The following is a 22,041-nucleotide window of genomic DNA, read 5'->3' as shown; positions in this document are numbered from 1 at the left end:
GTGTAAGATTGCAGCAGATTTATGTGAGTTGGATGGTAAAACCTACTTAATAGTTGTAGACTACTACTCCCGTGACATCGAAATAGCTCACCTACAGACACCCTCCAGCTTCCATGTTATCAGTAGACTGAAGTGCATGTTTGTGAGATGGGGTATTCCCAGGGAGCTTCAGTTCTGTACAGACTATGATTTCCACCACACAACCTCAAGTCCTCATTTTCCCCAAGCCAATGGAGCTGCGGAGAGATCAGTTCAAACTGCTAAACGGATTCTACGCCAACCTGATCCTGATTGGCATAGAATCTGGAGTGGAGCGTACGACTACACTGGCGTTGATGTGCTATCGCGCAACACCTGTAGCTGCAACCGGACTGAGCCCAGCCCAGCTAATGACTGGTCGGCAGATTCGAACCAACCTACCAATGCTTGAGGGAAAATACCGACCTCAATCCCATGATTGTAAAGCAGTTGAGAGGAAGGATAAAACCGCAAAGGGGTCTTACAAGTTTTTCTATGACCGGAGACACTCTGCTCGTGTACTGCCTGAATTACATCCTGGCGAGAAGGTCCTTCTTAAGCTGGACAACGAGAGACACTGGAAAACGCCAGCCGTTGTGCTGAACAAAACTTCAGAACCAAGATCGCACATGGTGCAAACTCAAAATGAAGCTGTTCTGCGCAAAAACAGGAAACATTTGCAAGCAATACCTTTGCAACCGGATGCTACAACCTGTGCTGCACCTCAGGGAGGAAAAGAACCAGTTCTTCCTGAGACTGGAACTGAACATTTAAATACTCATGCAGTTCCCCCAGCTGCACCTTTACTGGACACTAAACCACCAGTTGTGACTTCCAGTGGAAGAGTTGTGAAAACACCAAAACGTTACCTGGACTAAAATTGACTGTCTCTGTTACACAGGCGGATTTGAGTTCAAGTTAATTGTTATGTTCCTATAAAAAAAAAAAAGAGAGAGGAAAAAGGGGTGTAATTGAAAGAAAGTGACAGAAAGAAAAAGAAAATAACATTACATTATGTTGCGCTTTAATTTGCTTAATCTGTTTAGAAGGAAACAATGGGAATGTGTTATAACATGGTTCATTTGTTTTGTGTTAAAAGAAACAATGTTCTTTTCAAAAGAGGGAAGATGTGGGAACCAGCTTATTATGTTGGCCAATCAAATTGTACCCGATGGGCGGGGAACTCCACCCCCTACGGAGATGGGAAAAGCAGAAGTGATTTATGCAGTTCACGCAAGAGTGCAGTTCATGCAATCTGTTAAATAAATGCAACCTGTTGAACTATTATACGGTTTCCTCTCATGACACATAATGTAAATAAGTTATCACGGAATAAGAATATGTGAATAACTAAATTTTGACAAAAATGTCAGATAGAACCTTATAATTCCAAGGCGACGAAATGTCTTTACTACATGACTGATGGTTCATTTTGTACTTTCACTTCAGCTTCCACTTTATTCTGAATTTTCTGTATCTTTGAATACACACTGTGTGTGCATGTAAAGTCTGTAATTACCAGTTAAATTTCTAATTAAATAAGGTAAATGACTTGAGTAAGTAAATCAAGATCTGCTCCAAATGATTCAGTGAGTCAGTCTCATAAAATTGAGACAAATTCTTTTTGATTGAATTAGCCAATGCCAATCAAATAAGAGTCAATCTTTAACAAAATATACTACACTGGTCGCTTTGCATGCACACATTTGTGTGCAACCAGAGAGGACCATGCAACAAAGATGTGTTGCATGTTTGTCTTTGTATTGTTCCGTCATGTTCAGTCTTTCTCTCTCATTACATTCAATTCAGAAATGTAGTCATTTAAGAACTGTTACTGGAACCGAATCCTACTCCTTTTCTTTCATACTTATGTCTGTTTGTGTGCAGACAAGGTGAGGGCAGGCCGAGCTGGGCCCTGTTTGGTCGGCTGTCAGAACACAATGAAACTGCTCTGTTCAAAGAGAAATTTTTAGACTGGGCAGAGAGGAAACCCTCCAAGGATGAACCAGTGGTGGAGGAGGTGAAGGTAACAGACATTGAGACACTCAAAAAAGACACTTCTTCTCTCGTTTGAAAAGACACTGACAACCTGCATTTTCTCTTTTTTTCTCCAGAGTCCAGTCTATCAGCACCTTCCCACCTGTGACTCCGAGCTGAAGCCATGTGATGTCACAGAGATGCTGGCAGGAGTGTCGGGCCCTGTGAAGATGGTGCTGGAGAGTGTGGATGTTCAGAGAGGTCATGGATTGGTACTTTCTGAGGATGGGCGGCAGGCTGAGCTGGCCACATTAGCTGTGGACGCATGGCACATCCGTGAGTTTGATGACTTCGAGATACCGCCAGAGAGTGTGGGTCAACTGCACGAGGGTGACACCTATGTCATCCGTTGGAAATACTCTGTGACTAATGTTGGTGAGTGAGACATGGGACTTAATGTTACTTTTACACTTGGTATGACCGTAAATACAAGTAAAAATGTAGTGATCCAGTATCAGGGATGTGATTTTTCCATATAAATAGGGATTTCTGTATTTTTGGAGCTCTGAGGGACGACCCATGTGATTCACGTAGATCAGTGGGTTTTTTTTTGTTTTTTTTAGTGGGGGGGGTTGGTGGTTGATTACTGCATGATGATTGAAATCGCGCAAATGGCCTTAAGCTATTACCTAAATAAACTGTGAAAAGATTGTTTTCTAAAACATCGTGGACAAGAATGGTCATGAGAGCGCTGCACGAGGACAGTTATCCACCTTTTTCTTGCTGTAAAAATGGCCACAGCCATTTGTAAATTCTATGGGTCTAGCTTCCGGTCTCATCGCCTCCAGCTATTTTTAGCTGTACAAAACAGTTTGTTTTTGCTGCTTGATATTGAAAATTGGTGTGTCTTATCATATTATTTTAATGTATTATCTTAATTATGATCACACCGGTTTGTAGTGCAAACAGTTTTACCGTTTACTGCACGTTGTTATTCTCCTCGTTATTTACCTATAGCGGCTAATGAACCGGAAGTCTCACCCATAGGCTTACTTCCGTGTTGAAGAAAGAGGTGGATAAAAGCGTTCAAATGATTCAAAGCATCAAATGCGAGTAGAATCAGGTTACTCAACCCAGTGACTTTTTATGAATGGCGGTGAGAATTTCAGATTGCTAGTACTGTCGTAAAATTTACAACGGTTGTGATGTAATTATATAATAGGCTGTAACCTGGCGCTGTTACAGTACTGTTTTTGGTTTCGATTCACTGTTAGTGCTAGCTGCGCTGCACTTGGTTTGAGCCGCTTTCATTTGCATTTGGGAACGCAACATTCATCATTAGAAATGTTTATAAATCTGTTGTTTACAAAGAGAGGTTTCAGTGTCACATCATCCTTCAGAAATCATTTTAATATGCTGATTTGCTGCTCAATAGACATTTCTCATTATTATCAATGTTAAAAACAGTTTTGCTGCATTTTTTTTTTTGTGGACACAATGATCCCACTCAAACACTTGTTTAAGATTTAAAAAAGAGAGAAATTAATAATTTTATTCATCATGCATGAAAGTGATAAAAAGTGAATGAAGACATTTAAAATTATTTCTATTTAATAAGTGCATTAACAAATTTAATTAATATACCTAATAAATGCAAATAAATGCTGTTCATTAAACTTTATATTTATCAAAAAAATCCTTAAAAATAAAGTGTAACACCATTTCCTCACAAAATATGAAGCAACAAAATAGTTTTCAACATTGATAATGATCAGAAATGTTTCGAGTCAAATAAATTGTAATGATTTCTAAAAGATCATGTGACACTGGAAACTAGAGTAACGGTGAAGAAAATCCTGTTTTGCATCACAGGAGTAACATTGCATTTTATAATATATTAAAATTGAAAACTTGTTTTAAAATTTGTAATATTTCACAATATCGCTGTTTTTTTTTCTTACTTTATTTTAATCAAATAAATTCAGCCTTGATGAGCAAAATATATTTATTTCAGAATCATTAATAATTGGTCTCTAGCTGATCACATGCCTGAGTATCCACAGATTATCAGTCCCCTACAATATTTATTTATTGAAAAATCAATATTTTTATTCAGCAGGGACACATTAAATTGATCAAAGGTGACCTTAAAGACATTAGTAATGTTACTAATTCAAATAAATACTGTATTTTTGATCTTTTTATTTAAGATCAATAAATATAAGAATTCTGAAATGGTTTCCATATTTTTTGCAGTACTTTTTTTATTTTTTTTTTCCTATATGCATATAGTTTTAATTGTTTATGATGAAAACAGACCTGCAAGGAGAAGGTGACATCACATTCAGTTCAGACTCAAGCAAATGTATCAAATGTGAAAATGGCATAATTCAATAGAAGCTGAATAAGGTGCTAAATATTTTATCGCATGTGTTCACAGTGGGTAAGAGACAAAAGCTTGGTGAAATGAGAACAGCTGGCCCAGGCAGGGAACGCACAGCATGCTTCTTTTGGCAGGGACGTCACTCTAGTGTCAGTGGGCGTGGCACATCTGCCCTCATGACGGTAGAGCTGGGCAACCACAGGGGGGCGCAAGTACTGGTCACACAGGGAAAAGAACCACCCTGCTTCCTCCAACTCTTTCAGGGAGGGCTAGTCATCCACCGGGGCTCCAGGGACGATAGCTCCAAAAACACGGGTAATAAACGAAGAGAACAGTGGCCGATATTTACCAGACCTTTTTTAGAATATACAGTAATTGCATTGTATGTGTGATTTTAATTAGTTTTTTCCTGGCAGGAGACTGGCGTTTATTCTGTGTGCGTGGAGAGACAGAGATGGAAGGCTCACTGGTTGAAGTAGAGTGCTGTTGTGCCAGCCTGCGCTCTCGGGCTAGTTTGCTTCTGCTTGGGGTACAGAAGGGACAGCTCTACTTGTGGCACGGCTGTAAGTCTTATCCAGGTGCCCAGAAAGTGGGCAAGAGGACCGTGGAGCGCCTCACTCAAACGTGAGTAGATCTATCCATTGATTCAGACTTTCTGAACAGAAATGTGATAACAATATGGTGATTTTGTGTATATGTTGAGGGGTGAGAACCAGAAAGGCGTAAGTGACATTTCACCAACTTTACAGGAGAGCCAAAACTAAAAAATTACCATTGTTTGATCTGACTTTGTGTACTGATTTCAACTGTTTATAATAACAATTTGTACACTCATGGATGACAATAGTTTTGCCAGTAGAAAGGGCTCATTAAGAGCTTTCATTTGATATATATATATATATATATATATATATCTATATATCAATTTCACCAAAAATGCCACTTCTGATTCTCACCCCTCGATATGCATTTTACAGTTGTGCTTGTGAGCTGGGTTTGAACAGTAACAACAGTTTGAAAGTGCATGAGATAGAGGAAGGAACTGAGCCCAAGGAATTCTGGGATGCTCTTGGCAAGAGGGACAGGAAATCCTATGACTGCATGCTGCAAGGTACAAAAGAAAATGTTATTTCTAAACAACCTGTTTCTTTGTTCTTTGTTGTTCAATTTTTTTATTATAACACATAGATGCATAATACTGTATGTCCATATGATGCCATGGCTCTGTTCCAAATCTAGTGAGCTGTCTACTGCCAACAGAGGAAGACAACATCTGAAATGAAATCTAAGTGACTGATTTGAAACACTCCATCTAGGCAGCAACTTTGTGCCTTACAAATGGTGTTTTTTTCATAATAATCGTACAGCAAACAGTTTATATTAATTGATATACTTGATTAACCACTCATTTCAATAGAGTGCAACAATGCCTGCCCTCTTTTTACAATGCATGCATAATTATTATGCAAGTTGATATTCTAATCATTTTTTTTTCCCAAGCACATTTTACCAATTCCAAACCACATCAGTCTACTATTAATTTTGTATTTAATCATTTATAAGTAATATATAATTGTCCGTGAAGGCTGGAAGTGAAAAACTCCTTATATTCAGGTGTGCATAATTATTAATCAGGTTTTCCTTTACAGATAAAAGAGCCAAAAAAGGGATTAACCTCAGACTGAAATGTCAAAAATTATGAAATGCCCATGAGAAGGATGAAATAGTAATACAATACTAGAATTTGCAAAGTTAAAGAATGACCATTGGACAGCAAAATGCTATAATATGATAAGAATAACATGCTGAAGTGTTGTAAAATACATGAAGACTGATTTTGTTTTATATAGACAGATAAGTTGAGAGTGACTCTTGAAGGACCAGCACCACATACTTTAGTACCAATATTTAAAGAATTTATCTTCCAGAATCTGGCAGTAAGTTTTGGGAGCTAATTTTTAGTCCATCTCCTGTACTGAAGTCAATTTTGGCAGCTCACTAAGTTTTGAAGCAGAGACCATGAGACTGTATGATTTTGATCTGATTCAGCTATATTTACAAATATATAATTGTCTTTGTGTGCTTGCAGATCCAGGTAAGTATAATTTCACACCACGTCTTTTCCATCTGAGTGCCAGCGGTGGGACTTTTCAGGCAGAGGAGCAGTATGGGCCCGCCCAAGTGATAGGAACTGCAATGGCCATGCCATTCCTTCAGGAGAGCTTGTATTCGGCCCCTCAGCCTGGTATATAATGTCATTACATGTGACTGTAATCATGGATTCTTATAATGTGAATTGACAGTGATATTGTTTTATGTGTTGCTAGGGATGTAACAATTAACCGCAAGCCAGTTGAAAATCGCTTAAAATATGTGACGATTCAAATAGGTTGAGATGCTAAACAAATCGCGATTCAGTTAGGGGTAGGAGTTTATATGAATGTATGTCTGAGGGAAAAGAAAACTTTTAGGTGGTGTTTGTCCTTTTTTATCTTGCCTCTGTATAATGTATATTAAAAGCTAGAAACCTTGGAGTTGTAATTGATGATAAGCTGAATTTCTCAAACCACAAAACTGCCAAAACTAAAACTGCCTGGTCCTGCAGATTTGCTTTAGACAACATTAGGAAGATCAAGCCCTTTCTTTCGGAGCATGCAACACAACTCAAGCTCTTGTTCTGACCGAACTGGACTATTGCAATGCTCTCTTGGCAGGTCTTCCAGCCAGTTCCATCAAAGCTCTACAATTAATCCAAAATGCCCCTGCAAGATTAATCTTTAGTGAGCCAAAAAGAACGCACAGAAAAAAAGAAAAAACACTTGCTACGTGTAATGCATTTGGCTAACAGAGACTTGTCATAGCCCTTGCATATTGTTGCTCTTTTGTTGGTTTCGATTGCTTCTATTGACCTCATTTGTAAATATAGCGTCTACTAAATAACTAAATGTAAATATTAAAGTTCATAAGTCTTTGTTTACAGTGGAAACTAAGGAAATGCTTTAGGCGCCACCTGCTGGCATAGTGAATCTGTGTCTTGTTCTGCTCGTCTGCTGTTTGAAGTGAAGTGACATACTGCCAAGTATGGTGACCCATACTCGGAATTCGTGCTCTGCATTTAACCCATCCAACGTGCACACACACAGCAGTGAACACACACACACACCATGAACACACACCCGGAGCAGTGGGCAGCCATTTATGCTGCGGGCAGTTGGGGGTTCGGTGCCTTGCTCAAGGGCACCTCAGTCGTGGTATTGAGGGTGGAGAGAGCGCTGGACATTCACTCCCCCCACCTACAATCCCTGCCGGCCCGAGACTCGAACCCGCGACCTTTGGATTACGAGTCCGACTCTCTAACCATTAGGCCACGACTTTGGCGAAACATTTTAGGCATGTTTCTGTTTCATGCAGATATTTTTTATGTATAGTTTCACAAAACTGAAGTCAAACCATTCTGTTTTTGCTTCAAATTTCGAAATTATACAATCTAATTTAGATTAAAAACGGCTCATGTTGCATGTATGCAGCATCTTTGTTTGGATCATGATTAAAATGCAGTGGTTGCCTCTAATTCTAAATGGAAAGAGCACAGAAAAATCCTTATTTTTTTATATGAAGAGATTTATTTTATTTGTGTTATTTATTTGATTTGGGGCTTTCTTTAAAATTTAAATTTAGTTTTGTTATTTACATTTACATTATATTTAAATTTTGTTATTTAGCAGATCCAAAGCGACTTACAAATGAGTACAATAGAAGCAATCAAAATCAACAAAAGAGCAATAATATGCAAGTGATGCAGTCATGGCCAAAAATATTGGCACCCTTGGTAAATATGATCAAAGAAGGCTGTGAAAATTAATCTGCATTGTTAATCCTTTTGATCTTTTATTTAAAATAATTAACAAAAATCTAACCTTTCATTGGATAATAAGAATTTAAAATGGGGGGAAATATCATTATGAAATAAATGTTTTTCTCTAATACACATTGGACACAATTAACGGCACTCTTTTATTCAGTACTTTTTGAAACCTCCATTTGCCAGTTTAACAGCTCTAAATTTCTCCTATAATGCCTGATGAGGTTAGAGAACACCTGACAAGAGATCAGAGATCATTCCTTCATCCAGAATCACTCCAGAGCCTTTAGATTCCCAGCTCCATGTTGGTGCGTCTTCTCTTCAGTTCACTCCACTCATTTTCTATAGGGTTCAGGTCAGAGGACTGGAATGGCCATAACAGAAGATTGGTTTTGTGCCCAGTGACCCTTTTTTGTGTTGTTTTTGAGGTTTGTGTTTGGATTATTGTACGGTTGGAAGATCCAAACATGGCCCATTATAAGATTTCGGTAACACTTTATAATAACGTCCAGTTATAAGTCATTTACAAAACATTCATAAGCGATTAATAAGTGATATGCTAACAATTTGTGTATGTTTTGTTAATTCATTTAAAAGTCATTTACAAGTAATTAGCTAATGATGAACTAATCATTTACAAAACATAACTATACATTCATAGATGATTAAGTAATATGCTAACGATTTATAAATCTGTCATAAGTTATCTTTATAAATAGCATCATGAAATAATTAAACACATCCTTAATGGTTAATAGTTACTAGTTAATATATTATTAATCACTTATAAATCATTGAAATGTCAACATTGTACTATTATCTCAATAAACATTATAAATCATTTACAAAGCTTTCTGCATCCCCTAATCTAAAGTGTAAACTACTCATCAGTTGTAAATGTTTTACAAACCTTCCAGGTTACAGGTTGTTTGTGAATATATATATATATATATATTTACGCACACACGACTGGAAACCATAAAGTTTGTAAAACATTTACAACTGATGATTAGTTTACACTTTAGATTAGGGGATGCAGAAAGCTTTGTAAATGATTTATAATGTTTATTGAGATAATAGTACAATGTTGACATTTCAAATTATCTATAAGTGATTAATGATATATTAACTATTAACCATTAAGGATCTGTTTAATTATTTCATGATGCTATATTTAAAGATAACTTATGACAGATTTATAAATTGTTAGCATATACTTAATCATTTGTGAATGTATAGTTATGTTTTGTAAATGATTAGTTCATCATCATCTAATCACTTGTAAATGATTCAAAACTTATTCTACAAAACATAGATAAAAATATTAACATATCAATTATTAATCATCTATGAATGTATAGTTATGTTTTGTAAATGATTAGTTCATCATTAGCTAATTACTTGTAAATGACTTTTAAATGAATTAACAAAACATACACAAATTGTTAGCATATCACTTATTAATTGCTTATGAATGTTTTCTAAACGATTAGTTAATCATTAACTAATCACTTATAAATTACTTATAACTGGACGTTATTATAAAGTGTTACCAAGATTTCTAATAGAGTCAGTCACTTATTGATGTTTTTATCTGTTAGTATTTGATGGAATCCATGATGTCATGTGTCTAAACAAGATGTCCAGGACCTCCAGCAGAAATATAGGCCCACAACATCAAAAATACAGCAGTATATTTCATTGTACACATGGGGTACTTTTTATCCCTGTGTTCACCAAACCCATCTTGAGTGTTTGCTGCTAAAAAAAATATATATTTTTTTAGTTTCATCTGACCATAGAAGCCAGTCCCATTTGAAGTTCCAGTCGTGTCTGATAACTGAATATGCTGGAGTTTGATTTTGGATGAGCTAGGATAATTTTTCATGAAACCCTCCCAAACGACATGTGGTGATGTAGGTGCTGTTTGACAATTTTGTTTTTAAGGTTTTCTGACCCCGAGACTCAACTATTTTCTGCAATTCTCCAGCAGAGGTCCTTGTAGAGTCTTTAGCCACTCAAACTCTCCTTCTCACCGTGCATTAGGACGATATAGACAGACATCCTCTTCCAGGCAGTTTCGTAACATTTTATGTTGATTGGAAATTCTTAATTATTGCCCTGATGGTGGAAATTGGAATTTTCACAGCTCTAGCTATTTTCTTAAAGCCACTTCACTAATTTGTGAAGCTCAATTATATTTTGCTGCACATCATAGAGTGGCTAAAAGGACCTACGCTAAAAACCTGGAAGATCAGTTCAATTCCAATGACTCCGCTTCAGTGTGGAAAGGCCTGAAAGCCATCACTAAGTGCAGGACACAATCCCCCAGCACTGAGGTGAATCAACAACTTGCTGAAGGTCTGAATAAGTTTTATTGTAGATTTGAAACCCTCCACACCCGTCCTGACCATCTCTCTACACAACCGTTAACACCTCCTGCAACCCCCCTCTCCCCCACTCCTGTACTTCAGATCAGTGAAGAAGATGTGCGCCAGGTCTTCAGGAGGAACAAGAGAAGGAAGGTACCAGGCCCAGACGGTGTGACACCAGTCTGCTTGAAAACCTGTGCTGACCAGCTGGCCCCCATCTTCACACAAATCTTCAATAGATCTCTGGAGTTGTGTGAAGTCCCATCCTGCTTCAAACGCTCCACCATCATCCCTGTTCCAAAGAAACCCGAGATAACAGGACTTAATGCCTACAGACCTGTGGCTGTAACATCTGTCGTCATGAAGTCATTTGAAAAACTGGTTCTGGCTTATCTGTTGGACATCACTGGACCCTTACTGGACCCCCTGCACTTTGCTTAGCGAGCAAACAGGTCCGTGGATGATGCAGTCAACATGGGACTTTACATCCTGCATTACATCCTGCAAAACCTTGACAAATCAGGGACTTATGTGAGGATCCTGTTTGTGGACTTTAGTTCGGCCTTCAACACCATCATCCCTACACTCCTCCAGACCAAACTAACCCAGCTCTCTGTCCCTAGCTCTATCTGTCAGTGGATCACCAGCTTTCTGACAGATAGGCAGTAATTAGTGAGACTGGGGAAAATCATGTCAAACAGCCGCTCCACCAACACTGGTGCCCCTCAGGGCTGTGTTCTCTCCCCACTGCTCTTCTCTCTGTACACCAACGACTGCACCTCTAAAGACCCCTCTGTCAAGCTCCTGAAGTTTGCAGAGGACACCACACTCATCGGCCTCATCCAGGACGGTGACGAGTCTGCCTACAGACAGGAGGTTAAAGAGCTGGCTGTCTGGTGCAGTCTAAACAACCTTGAGCTCAACACACTAAAAACAGTGGAGATGATAGTGGACTTCAGGAGAAACCCCCCTGCACTCTCCCCACTCACCATCATAGACAGCACTGTGACCTGAATTGGGACACTCACATCAACTCCATTGTAAAAAAAAGCCCAACAAAGTTTAGCCTACCACAGGAGCTGCTGAAACAGCCATCATTGAGTCTGTCCTGTGCATTGTGTCTGTCCACCCCCACCCCTCGGTGTTGTCACTGTGAACAGGAAGCTTATGACACTAAAACAAATTCCTTGTATGCGCAAGCACACTTGGCAATAAAAGCTCTTTCTGATTCTGATTCTGATCAGAAATATATTCTTTGGTTTTTCTCATTGTGATGGATGATTAAGGGAATTTGGGCTTTGTTTTCCCTCCTATTTATATTTCTGTGAAACAGGAAGCCATGGCTGGATAATTTCATGTTCATAATCACCCTGGAGTGCTCAAAATTGTGAATATGAATGGGAATATACTTCAGAGATATTTTACTCATAAGAATTTCTAGGGGTGCCAATAATTGTGTCCAACGTGTATTTGAGAAAATAATTTTATTTCATAATGATATTTCCCCCCATTTTAAATTCTTATCCAATGAAAGGTTAGATTTTTGTGAATTTTTTAATAAAAGATCAAAAGGATTAACAATGCAGATTAATTTTCACAGCTGCCTTTGTTCATATTTACCAAGGGTGCTGATATTTTTGGCCATGACTGTATATTAGTATATTATTATAGTGTTCACAAAGAAATGTGCAGCATTTTGTCCAAGCAATAATAAAAGGACACATTTAAGTTATAATTTGTCTTAAATTTCATTTTGTAAAAATAAAAAATAAAATCTTGAATCGAATCGTGGGTTGAGTGAATCGTTACATCCCTATATGTTGCACATTGTACAGTGTCAATATTTTATATTTTTTTGTCTTATCTTTCTTATTCTCTGTAGCCCTGTTCTTGGTGGATAATAGGATGGAAGTGTACCTGTGGCAAGGGCAGCAGCCAGAAGATACAGAATGCACTGGCTCAGCTAAGATCCGCTGGGACAATGAGAGGAAGTGTGCCATGGAGACAACACAACAGTACTGCCAAGGTTAGGAGATAGGATCTTCACTCGGGGCAGAGGTCAGAAAATGTGGTGCTGCCCTCTAGGATGGTTTGGTAACACTTTAAAATAGGAACACATTCACTATATGTGACCCTGGACCAGAAAACCAGTCATAAGGGTCAATTTTTTGAAACTGAGATATATACATCATCTAAAAGGTCAGAATAAATTTAACCATATAAAACTGAGGTTGCAACGATTTTTACAGATGTTACTGATTTTGATAATGAACAAAGATTTACCTTTGCATCCTAACTCAAGCTACTATCAAATGTGCATTTCTAAGAGACAAAAAAGTGATATTATTATTAATATTATCAGGCAACCCAAACCTGTATCTTGATTTTAAACGATATCACGCATTAGAACATGCAGAAACTAAGAAATAATTTTTTCTATTCAGATATTTATTTTGTTAAGGAAAATTAATGGTCTGCTTTCTACAACTTTCACTTTAGAGCAAAAATCTGGCTTTAAAATTGAAAGAAATAAAGATTTGACTTTTATTGTGATAATTATCGTTAACGACTGATTAGAAAAAAAAATATTGTGATAATTTTTTTGGCCATATCGCCCAGCCCTACTTTCCATTGATGGATAGTTTGTTAGAATAGGACAATATTTGCCAGAGATACAACTATTTGAAAATATGGAATCTGAGGGTGCAAAAAATTGAGAAAATCACCTTTAAATTTGTCCAAATTAAGTCTTTAGCAATGCATATTACTAATCAAAAATTAAGTTTTGATATATCTACAAAATATGCAAAATATTACAAACGTAAAATATATTTAACACAAGATTTTGTTTTTAATCAGTCTTGACGTCACAACTGTTACATAACCTGTGCAAGGTAACAGTGTGTCACAATAGGTGGGCTTGATTGGGTCTGACCTTTACTTAATTAGCTTTAAATTTCGTTTAATTTAATCTAATCATTTAATTACCTTTAAATGACCTTACAGATTGTCAGCTTAATAGGATAGTTCACCTCATTGTTTGACTTATTCACCCTTCAGCCTCAGTCGTTATTCACTTTCTTACGATGCACTGAATGTGAATGGTGACTGTGGCTGACATAGTCTTATGTATTCCGTGAAAATAACATCACATGGGTTTGAACAATATAACATAGGTAAATACAGATGGATTTTTTTCTCTTTTTTTCTTTTCTTTTTTTTATCTGGTGAACCTTTAAGAATAATCCGAAGAAAGAGTATATACACACCTCTTTGTGCATATTTAGTTGCTTTCCTGTGTAATAATGACCTTATGTTTGTTTTTCAGAGAAGAACTCTAGACGACCTCCTCAGGCCTACCTGATCCTGGCTGGTGCAGAACCACTCACTTTTACCAACATCTTCCCTTATTGGGAGAAAGACCCAACTATTAAAGTGCAGGTACAGTACCTCACCCATAGCTTTCAGAATATCAGTAGGTGTAAAGAGTACAGAGGAATGTGTTAAAAAAAAAATAATAATGTTAAAATATGGGTATTGTTAAAAATATTTTGCCAAAATGTTATAAAATGTCTACATTAATTGTACCTATATATTTAAAAGTCTTTAGAAATCAACATATGAGATTGAGTCAAATTAAAACTTGCATCTTGTTATTTTTAAATTATTAACATTTAAGTGCTAAAAATGGAAATTCAGTCATTAATTACTCATCCTCAAGTTGTTCCAAACCTGTTCGTTTGTCTTTGGAACACAAATTAAGATATTTTTAATTAAATCTGAGAGCTTTTTGACCAGGGGTGTCAAACTCAGTTCCTGGAGGGCCGCAACTGAGTTTGACACCTTTGTCTTTGACCCTCCCATAGACAGCAATGCAATAGAAATATTCCTAGGTCCAGAAATGTAGTAATGGGTGACATCGGTAAAACAGTCCATGTGACATCAGTGGCTCAACTTCACTTTTGCGAAACTACGAGAATACTTTTTGTGCACAAAGAAAACAAAAATAACATAATTTATTCAACAATTCTTCTCCCCCGAGTTACCGTCTTCTGGCATTTTGGAGAGTACCCAACAGCGCAATTAACGTAGTGTGGCGGGAGGAGCAAACGACAGACACAGTGGGCGTGGCGTCAGGCCTCGGAGAGGTTTTTATTAAATAATAATAATCAAAATAGTGTCCAAGGGGAAAAAGTGTCCAAAATAAACAGGGGATCTGGTGTCCTCGTCATGCTGCGGGGTACGTGAAGGAGGGCAGTGTTCAGAAAGGAAGGGTCCAGGGAAGGGGCGGAGTCCGGTGGCCGCACGCGCTCCCCTCTCGGGTCTGGGAGCGAGTGGCGGTGGCTTCTCTCGAGCGGCTTCGTCCTACTCCTTGGCCCCCAGAGCTTCTGGGGGATTAAACGGCCCGGCATCCTGGCCCGTCAGCCGTAACGGGTGCGGCAGTCTCCCTTCTCGACGCTTCCTTCCTGGACCCGCGAGGACACCAGCGTGCATGCACGGGGAAGAGACCGGTCTCCCGAGGAGAGGCGCGCTCGGCATTTAAACAGCGGCGGTGATGAGGCTCTATTCTGATCAGGTGCGCCTCATCACACGCCGCCAATCCTGGCTGTTTCAGCGCCCCTCCTCTCTCACACACACAGGGCGGCGAATACGGGACTGGGTGGTGATGATGATAAGGGGGGAGGCAGCCGACTCGTCACAGTAGTTTACGTTAGGGGGCGGAGGGGGAGCACACTCATGAACGTAATCGCCGCAATCAGCGTTGTTTATGCTTAGGGGAAAGTGCGCATGTACATTGTGATACTCTCCAAAATGGTGGAAGACAGTAACTCATGGGAGAATAATTGTTGAAGAAAGTCATTATTTTTGTTTTCTTTGCACACCAAAAATATATTTTTGTAGCTTTGCAAAAGTGAAGATGATTCACTGATGTTTTACCGATGTCCTTACTATGTTTCTGGACCTGGGAACATTTCAGTTGCGTTGCTGTCTATGGGAGGGTCAGAGAGCTCTCAGATATCATCAAAAATATCTTAATTTGTGTTCCGAAGATGAACGAAGGTCTTAGGGGTTTGGATTTGGAACAACATGAGTGAGTAAATAATGACAGAATTTTCATTTTGGGGTGAACTAACCCTTTAAAAGGGTTTATTAAAGGATAGGTTTACATATTTTCAACCAGCTTTATACAGTTACAGTTTCAATAATTTATGCAAATGAATAATGTGTACTACTTCATGCTACCTGCACCCAGATTTTCCCCATTTCTGTCACATGATGAAATGTAATTTTTGCATCATCCAGTGGACTTTCGCTGATAAATAAAACTTCAGGGCATTTATTAAAACTACAGATAGAGCTTCCATATTTTCATCACTCTCTCATATGGTGGTTGATTTCAGTACAGCCCAAAGATCTTTAATATGGAAACTTTTGGATGCCAAAACTGTGTTTAAATATCTGCACAGGTTGAAGGAGCCCGTAATAAAGTGATCCTGGTTAAAGATGCTCTGTCCAAACTCAGCAGGCAACAGTACACCATTGAGGAGCTCACCTCCAAACCTCTGCCAGAGGGAGTGGACCCTCTGCGTCTTGAGAGATACCTGTCAGATAAAGATTTCCAGGTAACAACCCCACCTAAATGATGTTCACACATGCTAAGCAAAACTATCCCAAAACCTACCCTAAGCGTCAATAGTTTAGTCTAAAGTGGTCATCATGGAAAGCGTCAATAAAGATCAACAAATGCTCACTTTGGTTTATTAGTTTTCCAGTGTGGCGTATTATTGTCTGCCAGCCAAATTTGCCTATAATTTTCTGCAAACTAGGGCTGTGAATCTTCTGTATACTTCGATTCGGTTCATGATTCATAAAACTTCGATTCGATTCAAGAATGATTTTTGCCACATCAGAACGATTCAATTCGAGACGATTCAGATGTTAGTTTAATGATGCTATGGCATGACATATGGCATATATAGAACTAATCTATTACCATATTTACTGCATCAATCAGGACTTACTGATATAAAAATTTTAATTAAACTAGGGCTGGGCAATATATCGAACACGATGACCATGCACATCTCGTCAGTAAAGCCGGTTCCGTGATTAGCGGTAAATCTCCATCACCTGCTTTCAAATGGAGCGGCATTTAATACACAGAGCCGTAGATAACTAACAAGCTACGCAATATCGTGTTTATTATCGCAGATGAATCGCCTTCGATAATGAACGCGATATTGTGTGCTTGTCAGTGAACTACGGCTCTGTGTATTAAATGCCGCTCCATCTGAAAGCAGGTGATGGAGATTTACGGCTAATCACGGAACCAGCTTCACTGAAGAGATGCACATGACAGTCGCATGCGATATATATCGCCCAGCCCTAAATTAAACTTTATTTGTAGTACTACTTGTGCACAATGCGTTTAAACATAAAGCTTAAAATTTGTTTTAATGTCACTAATGATGAGGATTGTGTGATCTTTGAATAATAAATGTCTTTAAATGCAAGATATTTAAAGTGTACCTGAAGTACAGTGGTGACCAAAATATTTAATTATTAGAACACTTGTATTTTCACCAGCTAAAGTGTTTTTTAGTCAGTTATTTCTATCTTTTGCTGTAGTGTGTCATTAGGAAATATCAGTTTACATTTCCAAACATTCATTTTGCCATTAAATGTAATAATCCAGTGAGATTTTTGTTTGCACAAGGAGTCTGACAACACCCAGGTTTCTTGAAGCATCATGGAAACGCTGCCACAGTTCTTCTGGATTTAGTCAGTCTCAGCTTGTTCTGTTTCTTCGTGTCATTCCAGACAGACTGGATGATGATGAGATCAGATCTCTGTGTGGAGCACTGGCTGTGTCAGACTCCTTGTGCAGTTGTGAAGCATGTTCCGAAAGAAAGGGCCTGATCTTCTTGATGTTGAATAAAGCAAATCTGCAGGACTGGGCAGTTTTAGCAATGTGGTCTAAGAAATTCAGCTGATCATCAATCACAACTCCAATGTTTCTGGCTGTTTTTGAAGGAGTTATGGTTGATGTGCCTAACTGGATGGTGAAGTTGTGATGAAACAATGGGTTTTCTGGAACCACAAGCAGTTCTGTCTTGGCAAGGTTGAGTTTGTAATTTATTATAAAGTACTATAGTTTTTTCATGTGAGCTATAGGGTAACATATTATGTCACACCTTTGCATGGTGTGAGTTTCTTTATATTATCATAAAATTAAAGGCTACAGCATTTAACTTTTCCTTTCTATCAGTGAATGATGATTCTGAAAGAAAATGTGCCTGATGTCTCTTTGCAATCCTGTGACTGGCGGTAAATAGTGGAGCGCGGGAAGAGATGTAAGGGCATGAACAACGCTGTTCAAGGTTCCCATTAATTCACGGTTGTAGAAATTTAAAGTACATATTTTAAAGCATTTAATCGCTATAGAAATCACGATTCATTCAATTCTTAGTGTTTAAAATAGATTATTGGCCGAAATCAACAATTCACGATTCAAAAATCCATGTTTCAAGATCGATGTATACATCGTCAGGGTTTGTAATCGATGCATCGAGAAAACGAGTGAATCGTTACACCCCTTCTGCAAACTGATGATGTTAGGACAGGTCTATGTCAATATTTTTAAAAAGATAATGTTGACAGATTGTATTTGTTTTGCAGAGTGTTTTGGAGATGACGCGGGATGAATTTAATGCCCTCCCGAACTGGAAACAGCTGAATCTGAAAAAGAGCAAAGGCTTCTTTTAAATGAAAGAAATCTTTGTGGTTGCAATCTGTTGTATATTCAATTTAGGTAATTACTAAGGAATTGTGTGGATTTTATTAGTGCTTTTTAAGCTTTTTTAAAATGTACATTACAAATATGTACAGTTAACTGTCTTAAAAAGAGGAACCCACCTATGGCTGTAGCAATTTCATACATCAGTAGCTTTTGGTCACAAGACTTTTTCACACAATTTAAGTATAAACACATCTACTCATTTAATGCAAAAATGTAATGTAATAATACATTTTGGGAATAGTTTGAAGCATGTGGACATAAATCTGTTTCGCTATGCACAGGCTTGAATTTTAACCTTGTTGCTATCTGTGACCTTAAAATGCATTAAACAGTAATGGTGACAATGTAATCAGTCAAAAACAAATAGGGCCTTTCGCTCAGTCATTGAGCTCTGTGCAAGATTCGCATTTGAAAGTGAATCGCTTTTTAAGCCATATTGTGTGCAAATAATAAGTGCACTGCTGCCACATTAATGAGTATGACTAATATACAGTATTATGTGATTGTGATCTTTTTAATGTGGTGATAGTCAACTTTACAGATAACAAATTAATATGTTTGTTTGTGTATGTCTATGTGGATTCTCTAAGGCATGAGTGTGTGGTGATTGTGCAGTGCCACCAAATCATACTGTAGCAGGTCTTGGTTGATAATAAATGCTATTCAACATCATACCACTAGATGTCATGTTATTTTGTCCATTCTCTCATTATAAAATCCAAGACTATTTACCAGTTAACTTCAATATGTAACTCCAATATTTTATACATCTTGAGGATATAATACAAAAGGCAGTGCTCTTATTTTACATCATTATTTATTTATTTTATATATATTTCTAAAACAACCTAAATATCTGTACTGGCAAAATCCCTTTAAAAGTGTCCCTGTGTCTTTAAATAAGGTTATATGGGTGTTATTTTTTTACATAAACACAGCTTTGATGAGTTGGAGAAAGTGAGAGAGGTGAACAAGTAAAGTAGCATATCAGTGGAGTGAATAACTGATCACCACTGAAACTTAGACAAAATGTGAAAAGTAACAACAAACTGATGACTGATGATGAGCTGGACAGGACTAGCCATGCTTTGCATCTGTCTCTTTGTGACATTTCTGTGCCCTATATACTGCTCAAAAAAAAAATAAAAAAAAAATATATATATATATATATAAAATTAAGGGAACAATTAATCATCACAGTGTAACACCAAGTCAAATAAACTTCAGGGATATACAGTACATCTGCCCGGTTAGAAAACATAAGTGATTGTCAATGTGTTTTGACTCCTTTGGTGTAACTGAAAGTGACAACAGGTGCACTGGAGAGGCAAAAGCAAGACAACTCCTAAAAAAGGAATGGTTTTGCAAGTGGTGGCCACAGACAATTGCTCTTTCCTTATGCTTCCTGACTGATTTGTCTCTAGTTTTGTGTGTTATTATGGTTCTTCTCACTATTTGTGGTGTGAGGCAATACCTGCAACCCAATCAGGTTTTGCAGATAGTACAGCTCCTCCAGGAGGGCACATTTATATGTGCAAGTAGTTCTGGTGTGTCTCCCAGTACAGTCTCAAAAGCTTGGAGGAGAGGCCGGGATTACACAAAGAGAGCTGGACAGGGCCAGAACCTTACAAAATTGCTTCTAGTAATGGTGTGCATTTTTCTCCATGTGGGTGGCATGATGACCGGACGTCTTGTAGTGGGACCTATGCTCACAGCCCAGCTCGATTGGCATTTGCCAGAGAATTCCAGAATTGGCAGGTCTGCCATTGGCATTCCATTCTCTTTGCGGATGAGAGCAAGTTCACACTGTGCACTTGTAAAAGAGTCTGGAGATGCCATATGTAAAAATGTTATGCTGCCTGCAAACATCATCCAGCCTAACCGTTTTGGCATTGGGTCTGGAGAGAAATACCTTTGTAGGGTCTCACAAACCTCTACATGCTAACACGTGGAACCCTTACTGCTGTTAGATACTGGGATGAAATCCTCAGAGCCACTTCAGACCGTACTGCAGTGGGTCCTGGTTTCCTCCTGGTGCATAACAAAGCACAACCGCATGTGGCAAGAGTGTGTGGATGATGAAAGAATTGATGCCATTGACTGGTCATCATATTCCCCAGACCTGAATCCAGTTGAGAACCTCTGAATGTTATGTATTAAAGCATCTGAGGCCACCAAGTAACACCACAGACTGTCCAAGAACTCACCGGTTCTGGCAGGAGATCCCCTGGACACCATCCGCCATCTCATCAGGTGCACATTGTCTACAGGCACGTAGTGGGCCATATATACAAATGACTTACAGTATGAGTTGCTTTGATTAAAGTTCCCTCAGCCTGTAATTTTAATTTTTTACTTTTTTTTATTTTGAAATCAGCCCTCACTTGGTTGATGATTTTTGTTTCTGTTAACCATTGTCACATAATTTTGTTCTCAACAAATTACACAATGTATATAAGTAACATTTTGTCTATGGAGATACAGTGTGTGATTTAAATGTTTCCTTAATTTTTGTGCAGATTGTGTGCGAGTATATATAGGTAACACTTTATTTTAATAGCCCACTTTAGACATTCTACTAACAGTAAGTAACTAAATGTCAACTAGCAGTCATTAATAGACTAACACTTTATTTTGATGGGTCCACAACGTACTAAATATACAAAACTTTGCAAGTACTGTATATGTCAACTTATTCTACTAACCCTAAACCTAACCTAAAAGTCTACTCTGAGAGTTAGTAGGCATGTAGTTGCAAATTAATGAGAGTTAGTTGACATGTAGTTGCAAAGTTACTTATAGAATGTCTACAGTGGACTATCGAAATAATGTGTAACCTTATACACACACACACACAGTACAGGATACAATCTCAATCAAGTCTCTTCTGCTCACCAAGGATGCATTTATTTGATGTAAAAAAAAAAAAAAGTAATATTGTGAAATGTTATTTATATATTTTAGAATGTAATATATTCCTGTGATGGCAAAACTGAATATTATGCTAAACATCTGCTTATGTTGGTTTGAAAGAATCCACATGACAGAATATGAATGATCTATTCAAACAAACATCTAGTTATAGCAGTAGCTAATGAGAGAGCAGCATTGCTATGCAGCCTCACACCACATGTGTCAAGTGAGGTGAAAGCACTGATTTTACACTCCACAGCACTTTGATTAGCTTCTCAGCCTTTCATACATTATGACACACACAGGTGAACTGACCACACAGATGGTCGAGCCCCAGTCTGTTTTTCAATGAGGCAAGATTACTGTCTTAGTTTTATTATATAGTTCATAGTGTTATAGAAGTACATTACAATGAAAATTACAATTGGATCTTTAAGACATGAGCCACATGTCATGTCTTTGTGACAAACTGATGTAGTTATATTTCCTTGAATGTTAGAGCAATGTTACGGCTTTATAATGTGTCAAGGCTTCACTAACAAAACCAAAAGCTCTTGCTTTGCCAATCTGTGCCAGTTTCTCTGAATTCCAAAAAAGGCTAGATATTTTATCTCCCATTCTTTCTTTCTTTGAGTGACTGAATATGACAAACAAGAAAATATTCTGCACAGCATTAAAGGGAAAGCAGTTGTGTCCTTGAAGTGCTAATTATTAA

The 22,041-nt window shown here is 37.9% G+C and overlaps 1 protein-coding gene across 4 annotated transcripts in view; it reads left to right on the top strand.

Annotated features, from left to right (window-relative positions):
* Nucleotides 1-19,089, top strand: part of LOC306852479 (supervillin-like) — a 151,086-nt gene extending 131,997 nt beyond the window's left edge. For all 4 annotated transcript variants that reach the window (XM_079389350.1, XM_079389347.1, XM_079389349.1 and 1 more), the window contains 10 exons: nt 1,906-2,044; nt 2,133-2,430; nt 4,436-4,693; nt 4,795-5,002; nt 5,356-5,489; nt 6,468-6,623; nt 12,495-12,638; nt 13,941-14,053; nt 16,081-16,236; nt 18,293-19,089. In XM_079389350.1, the coding sequence (XP_079245476.1) occupies nt 1,906-2,044; nt 2,133-2,430; nt 4,436-4,693; nt 4,795-5,002; nt 5,356-5,489; nt 6,468-6,623; nt 12,495-12,638; nt 13,941-14,053; nt 16,081-16,236; nt 18,293-18,379 (1,693 nt within the window). In that variant the 3' untranslated portion in view covers nt 18,380-19,089. The remainder of the gene's footprint in view (nt 1-1,905; nt 2,045-2,132; nt 2,431-4,435; nt 4,694-4,794; nt 5,003-5,355; nt 5,490-6,467; nt 6,624-12,494; nt 12,639-13,940; nt 14,054-16,080; nt 16,237-18,292) is intronic.
* Nucleotides 19,090-22,041: the final 2,952 nt, after the last annotated feature.

Source organism: Barbus barbus, assembly GCF_936440315.1.
Source record: "Barbus barbus genome assembly, chromosome: 32".
Lineage (NCBI taxonomy): Eukaryota > Metazoa > Chordata > Actinopteri > Cypriniformes > Cyprinidae > Barbus > Barbus barbus.
The sequence above is the reverse complement of the archived record's forward strand: the minus strand, read 5'-3'. Positions and strand labels throughout refer to the sequence as shown.